The sequence below is a fragment of the Auxenochlorella protothecoides genome (assembly GCF_000733215.1).
Source record: "Auxenochlorella protothecoides strain 0710 unplaced genomic scaffold scaffold65, whole genome shotgun sequence".
Lineage (NCBI taxonomy): Eukaryota > Viridiplantae > Chlorophyta > Trebouxiophyceae > Chlorellales > Chlorellaceae > Auxenochlorella > Auxenochlorella protothecoides.
The window spans coordinates 33,833-40,839 of record NW_011934127.1 but is presented as its reverse complement, the minus strand read 5'-3'; the positions used below and the strand labels follow the sequence as shown (position 1 = coordinate 40,839).

At 59.9% G+C, this 7,007-nt stretch overlaps 3 protein-coding genes across 3 annotated transcripts; all 3 read right to left on the bottom strand.

The window, feature by feature from the left end:
- Positions 1–153: 153 nt before the first annotated feature.
- On the bottom strand, positions 154–1,347 carry F751_5531 (putative inactive receptor kinase; the record flags this gene model as incomplete). Its single annotated transcript, XM_011397386.1, has 4 exons — positions 154–313; positions 523–687; positions 981–1,122; positions 1,257–1,347. The coding sequence occupies 4 exons, from the start codon at positions 1,345–1,347 to the stop codon at positions 154–156; spliced, it is 558 nt and encodes a 185-aa protein (XP_011395688.1).
- Positions 1,348–2,413: 1,066 nt separating this feature from the next.
- F751_5530 (Pentatricopeptide repeat-containing protein, mitochondrial) lies at positions 2,414–3,819 on the bottom strand (the record flags this gene model as incomplete). The annotated part of the gene is made up of 4 exons (XM_011397385.1): positions 2,414–2,632; positions 2,845–2,990; positions 3,119–3,238; positions 3,474–3,819. The coding sequence occupies 4 exons, from the start codon at positions 3,817–3,819 to the stop codon at positions 2,414–2,416; spliced, it is 831 nt and encodes a 276-aa protein (XP_011395687.1).
- Positions 3,820–4,394: 575 nt separating this feature from the next.
- On the bottom strand, positions 4,395–5,691 carry F751_5529 (Mitochondrial calcium uniporter regulator 1; the record flags this gene model as incomplete). Its single annotated transcript, XM_011397384.1, has 5 exons — positions 4,395–4,526; positions 4,675–4,789; positions 5,010–5,146; positions 5,254–5,385; positions 5,569–5,691. 5 exons carry the CDS (start codon positions 5,689–5,691, stop codon positions 4,395–4,397), a joined length of 639 nt encoding a protein of 212 aa, XP_011395686.1.
- Between the last annotated feature and the right edge of the window lie 1,316 nt (positions 5,692–7,007).

Sequence of the window (7,007 nt, the reverse complement as noted above, 5' to 3'; positions counted from 1 at the left end):
GCTGCGGGTGCTGCGGGTGCACAGGGAAAAGGGATGGCCACGAGGGTGCGCACCCACCCCGCTGTGGTATTGCAGGGCGACGCGGCGTGCCCCTCCCCCGGACTCCACATGGCACATGCGATCTGGTGAGGATAAGACACCAGCGTCCACGACTCACAGGACAAGGAGCGCGGGCAGGGAGGAGGCGTTCCAGGCCGGCAGGGAGCCCGTGAGGGCGTTGGAGTCCAGGCGCAGGAGCTGGAGGTTAGGCAGCGCCCCCTCGGCCCCCCAGCTCTCCGGCACTGTGCCAGTGAAGTTGTTATTGCTCAGGAACCTGAAGCAAAGGAGGAAAGGGGGAAAGGGTTGCGGCAAGCTCAGGGTTGCGGCGACGGTGTGGATCCCCGCCTGTAGGTCGCCATGCCGCAGCAAACGCCTAGCCCCTGCAGGGTGTGCCAGTGCGCATGGCAGGATGCAATGGTCATTTCCTGTGGGCCATTGCGCGGCCCCACTCTACCCCCAGCAAACAACGAGTGCCTCGCGCACATGTTCCGCATGACCGGGAATGCGCCCGAGGTCCCCCACTCCTCCGGCAGGGAGGAGGTGAACTCGTTGAATTGCAGATTCAGGGTCTCCAGCGCGTCCAGCTGGGAGAGGGAGGCCGGCACGGTGCCCTCCGCAAGCACACTGCACCCGCTGCATTGCAGGGTCCTGTGGGTGGGAACGGCAGAGGATCCAGGGCTAATCAAGGGGGGTGGGGGGTGGGAAGGGGGGGCCCATGGTGGTGTGGAGCCAGGGCAGGCCCAACGCAGGGCTGCCCTGGCATCATGGGGTCGCCTGGGAGCTGGTGCCCACGTCCCAGCTGACGGGGCTGGGAGTTCTCATATGAGGAAGAGCTCCCAACACACTCCACAGACCCCGGTATGCGCCGGAGACAACCGCCAGCCTGGGAGGTGTGGATAGAATAATGCTGGCCCTCCCGGCCCCACCAACGACGAACTCACAGTGCTTGGATTCGGCCTGCGAAGGAGCACGTCACGCCCTTCCAGACGCAGGTGGGGAGGGAGCTGTTCCAGACATAATTATTTGCCGTGCTGAACTCATCCCAGTTCTCTATTGATGCAGCGAACTCCTGGAGCGTTGCGGCTGTGGAGAGGGGGACGGGCAGGCCGGGGCTGAGAGAAAACCCTGGCGCAGGCATGTGCTCATGCGGGACCGGGCCGCCCGCCCGCCCAGTCAGCGCAGCGCCAGGCCCAATCCTCTCCATTATACATCCGTACCATCGTTGACGATGGTGGCATTCTGCGCGAGGGCGACAATGCTCAGCAGGACCACCAAGGCCAGCGGGGCCTTGCGCCACCGCTGTGCCATGCACAGCCGCGCTCGAAAGGAAGTCTGGCCGCGTAATTACCTCAAAGTATGAGTTTACACGGCTTGCCGTGAGGTTGGAGTGGGTTCCAGGGCCAGCGCAGCTTCTGGCTGAGGAGCCCCGGCTCCAGAGTCACCCGGTGGATGCCCTGGCCATCGCCATGTCGCCGACTTCTTCGTAAACTCGGAGTGGTAGTCTCACCATGCACCCTCCGGACCGAGGATGCGTGTGTTGGCCGGGGAGGGCGTTCGATCTCGTTGCCCTGCTGGCAACCCGGCAATACCACTCCTGAGCGCAGAGTCTACCCACTCCAGGTTCGGCCGAGCGTCGACAGCCGGCTCAGACAAGATTAATCAGTGCGGAATGCCCATGCGCCCTGGTCATTTCCCTTTGAACACCGTGGCTGCGCCGGGGAGCCCAAGTGGCAAACCCCCGGGGTCGCGCAGCGATGCGATCCTTCGCTGATGGAAGATGATGCTACTCCCCCCCACCCCTCTGTAGACACTCCTGCGCACCGTCCTCCGGTTGACGACCCAGCCACCTCCTCCCGCCGTCCCATCCTCCCATCCAATGCCTTTAACCCTCTCCACCGGACAAAGACGTGGCTTACTGGAGGTGGCGCATGGGCCAGGGAAGGGAGAGAGCAAATCGGAGTGTGGGTAGGGATTGGGAAAAAACAAATGCAACCAATGAATGAAGGGCTTGAGTATCCAGCTGCCAAGCGCAGCTGTCTACAAGGGACTTGTTCGTGATCAGTAGAATTGAAGAGGGTCTGGAAAACGGACGGCATGAGCCCAGGGGAAAGGGGCACGCGCCGCCTGGTGTTTGGCAAATCCCCACTGGGTGGGGTCGCGAATGAAAGAAGGTCCTGGGGAGGGAAAAGGGGTGAAGGGCCTGGGGGTATGGGGCAAAGGAACCGGCACCCGGAAACACACATATGCATGGCCTTGAGGGGGGGGGGGATCAAGCTGTGTGCTGGCGTTGAAAAAGGGTCTTGAGGGTTGCGCATCTCGGAGCGAAAGGGAGAGAGAGAGCAGGGGGCTGGAGGAGGGGTGGTCTGCGGGGGCGTCACTTGAAAAGGCTTGAGGGCAGCGAGGAGAGGACATGCGCCAGCTGGCGGTCGCCGCCCAGCGCGGTCGTCGCGCGGCGCACCGCCGCCAGCGTGCTGGCCGTCAGCGAGGCGTGGCACTGCCCGGCGGCCAGCAGCACGTCCAGGATGGGCTGCATGCTTCCCGACCCCGCGGCCTGGATCAGGGTGGAGTTCAGGGTCTGGGCGGTCGGCTCCACCTGGGGGGGGGAGGGGGGTTTGACGGCTGAGTCATGGTGACCCTGGGGCGCAGCCGTGGGCAGGCCGCAGGTGTTGTGGGTCAGCAAAGGACTGCAATTGGGGCCCTGTGCCTCCCAGGTGAGGAGCAGGGGAGGCACACGCCCCTTCGGAGAACACCATGCAGCCGGCAGGGGGCGACGCCCCTCACGCCGTGGCCGCAGACGCCGCTCACCATGGCGCACTGCATGCCGAGGAAGACCTCGAGCGCCGAGTTCCAGTCCGGCGCCGCCGCGATGACCGCGTTGTACATCTGCTGCGTGCCGGACAGGCCAAAGTTGTGCATGACGTCCAGCATGGCGATCGCCGTCTCCAGCTGGCCTGTGCGGGGCGGCGGTGTCGGGTGGGGTTGGAGTTGCAGCACTGCACGGCTGACAAGCCCGTGGGGGCAGGCGACGCACGGCGCTCATCCTTCCCATCCCCAGCCAGGCTCCGCCGGGAGGCTGCACCTGCGCGTTCGCAGGCCGAGACCAGGCTGCCAAAGGTGATGAGGTCTGGGTCGACCTTGGCATCGAGCTGCTGCTGGAAGACTTTGAGCGCCTTCTCGAACTGGCCCCCTTTCTCGTATGCTGCACAGGATGGGAATCGGAGACTGGGCAGCCGTGGCATCGAGCAGCACGCCGCCGCTCGTGATCGACAATCGATTGAGGAGTTGAGACCCAGCGAGCAGAAGGCAGCACGTCGACCAGCCGCAACCCCTCGACGGCAGGGAAGCCTGACGAGGCAGGCGGCAGGCGCCCCTCCCCAGGGGCATCCAGGGCAGCTGCGGAGGATCGGGACGCCCCCTCCCACACATTGCCGCACCATTTAATAGCGCGGAGAAGGTCACGGTGTTGGGCCGGCTGCGGGGGTCGTTGGAGGAGCGTGCCACCAGGTCGTGGAAGTAAAACTCCGCCAGCTCCCATTGCCCGGACTTGGCCAGGGCGGAGATCAGCGCAGAGGAAGAGAAGGTGTTAGGGGGGATGCCGAAGATGTCCTGCATGCACTGGAAAAGCTCTAGCGCCTTCTCCGTGGCTTTGGCCTTGCTGGCTGCCTGGATCAGACTGGTGAAGGCTGCCGCCCGGGGCTGAAAGGTGACCGAGGAGAGCACCGCTGCCACCTCCCCCGTTCCAGCTTTGGCGGTTGCCATACGTTGCTTCAGGGCATCCATATCCTTTATCAAAGCGCTCGATCGGTTGTGGGACGTGGGGCCCCGGGCACTAGGGAAGGCATAACGGAGGGGGGGCTGGGCCCCTTCGGGTGAGCCACTGGTCCCAGCATTCAGAGCCTCTCGACTCTGCATGGCGTGGTGAGATAGTGGACAATAACCCTGGGCCCTCGCCCTTCCAATTATAGTGTTTGGAAGGCTCTGGGCCCTTCCTTGATCCGGCTCTCTGCAGGTCGTCTCATTGCGCGGGACCTGGCAAGCAGGTTCCGACACAAACCGTGAACGTGGACATCATGCAGGGTACAATACAACCACCATAACCTGGTCGAGACACTTGATCGGATACATGGATACATTAAATCGAGTTTGCAGGGTCTGGCTCACGACATGTGCGCTGCAGCCGCGACTACTTCGGGTGTTACTGGGGCGCCCTAACGGCCACGGGTTTGCGTGCTTATCTCACGGCTGTGTCTCTCTTCTTCCTCAGCCTTGCGAGTATTACGCGAGGTACCATGCAAACCAATGTGCGATCGCCATGTGGCCTGGTCTCTCCGTCACGACGTACGCGTTCATGGCGGTCAGTGTAAAACTAGCCGCGCTGCCCCCAGCCCGGCCGTCATCAGGGCCAGCATCAGACCGAGCACATACTTTACGGTATCGTTCTTGGATTGCTCCATAGCCGCCTTCAAGGAGTTGACTTCCTTATCCACCTGCATTTCAAATGCAGAGTGAAGACTTTGGGCGGGGGGGTATTCACCGTGGGGGAAGGGAGATCACTGGTCTCCCCAGCGACAAAACCTTGAAGCCTTTTCTTCTCCTCGCCCATCCACTGCAACCACAGCCAACCGCCCAGCGGACCTTGATTTCCATTTCTGTGGCCATATCTCGGAGGGACTGGAGCTCATCCCGGATCCTGCCCTTTTCAAGATTAAGATCCAGTCGTTGACTTGCCGTCAGCTTGTCAACCTCATACCTGACGGAATTGGACATGGAGCATTTTCTTTCAAAGGCAGCAAGGTGGAGATTGGGATGTAAGAGGCACTGCTCACCAACTGGATCTTTCCTTTGAGCAAGGGGATCGCTCGTGAAGCACAGATACATGCGATGGGTCCTTAGAAGGTGCATCCAACTCGTTTGATCAGGGCTCTTGCAGATTCCTCTCCCGCCAGCCTCGCACAGGTGCAGGCACTCACCTGATCTCAGACCGGATCTTCTCCAGGCCGTCCTGCAACCGCTCAGTGTCTCGTGTGAAGGAGGCGGCCTGCAATTCCTGGCTCTTGAGCAGCTCTGCTCGGAAGCCAGCGATGTTGGCCTCGTGCTCCAACAGGCTCTGCAATGTGCAAGCGTTGTGAGGGTGACAGACTTGAGGCGGCACCCAGCCCAGGCAGCAAGCGTTAAACTGGTGATCAGAGTCCCATTCACACCCCCGCTGCGCACCCGCTTCAGCACTTCCTTGGTCACATAAAGGTCAGCCAGCTTATCACGATCCTGACACAGCATCTGGGTGAGGTGCTGAGTCAAGCCCTCTGCCTGCTCCCGACTCATGCCAGAGGCCTCGAACTTCCTCATCTGCATATGTTTTGTGGGTGACCAAGGGTCTCGGTCAATGTTTGGCACAGATATCGAACGGTTGGCACTAGGACAGGGAGCACCCCAGCTGCCACCCTCACCCCTTGTGCATTCAAGCTGGGGACTGTAATCATTGCTTCGGCTCTTCCTCCAAGCTAGCGCCATGGGGGTCCAGGTACTCACCATCTGAAGCGTGTCCAGCAGCAGGTTGCGAGCAATGGCCCTGACACCGTCGGGGTTTACTCGGGCATCCGGAATGTTCGCCAGGCTGCTGCTTTGCTGCCTCTGCGACAATCCAGCCCTCATATCGCTCATGGTCAAGCCGCTGAGGGCGACGGAGGGGTGTGCAAGCTCGCACCGCCTCCTGAGGGCAGAGGCCACCTTCACGACAGCTTTTGAACACGACATCCCAGCTCGATGGGTGGGGCCTAAAGGTAGCGCAGTCAGACGTCTAGATGTATCAAGTACTTCTTGCAGCTCAGCCAAGTTCCCGAGCCTCCCTGTCACGGTCTCTCAGCGGCGGAGGCTCAGTGTGCTGTGGTGGTGGTTCGGTCGACACCTGTACTTCTAGACTGCAATTATATTGACAGAATTCTAAACCAAAAAAACGTTTATTGCTGTTTGAGGATATCAGAAATGGATCATGCGTGACTGGAACTCGAGGAATAAACACCTAGCACACGCCAATCTTTGTGTCGGAGGAGTGAATCGGCGTCCAAAATGCCAATAGGGTTTACATCAGTGTTCACATCTGCAGCCATGGATATACGTGTCACTGGGAATATTTGCGAGTGTCACGTGAGAATGGCTAAATCATTTTTCTCTTTGGCATGGATATCTGAGTGATGGATGTTCAGTCTGGCCCGAAGCAGGTTGGTCTCAGTTTGTCCTTGCCTCTCTTTCAGCAAGCATTGGTGTGCAGGACTATTGGGCAGTACACTGGTTCCCAGCAGGTAATCACCCGTCTTGGAAGCGACCGAGGGGTGCACGCCCAAGTGGTTTCGGTCATGGACTGCGCACAGTGCAGTTGTGAAACTGCCCATATTCACTACAGGAAGGCAGAGCAACATTCATGGTACGCATTGGGTGGCCGGCCCGAGTGAGAGAGGAGGTGATCCTCCCAACTCTCAGTGCCTCTGCTCAATGGTGCACCGTCGAATCTGGAATCCCGCCCTGGCCGCAATTGCTCACATCTTCGCAGGGCCCCTGGGAATGGTAACAGCGCGTCGCTCTTCTTCTCAGGTCTGGTCCAAGGGCGAAGAAGTACGAAGACCCTGTCGACGTAGATACAGCTATTTAAGTTGTGTACATCGAATCTAGGTGCCATATGCACCAACATATCAGCTCTGATCAGCAGCTGCATGCCCCTTTTGCCACCAGCAAAAAAAGTGCGAGTGTATTTATCAGCAGAAGTCTGACCTATATATACTTCCAGCAATGTTCGAATCTGAGGAAAACATTCTAGTTTGGGTAGGTTGCCGCTTCAGCTTATGTAATAGGACAACTTTAGGATGCAACCCGGGGACTTTTCGCAAGTTCCCGCTTTCTTTTTGGCCAATAGCTGACGTTCGCACTTCAATGTTTGCGAGTAAGCCGCCGTGAGTGTTGTGTCTCTCCCATAC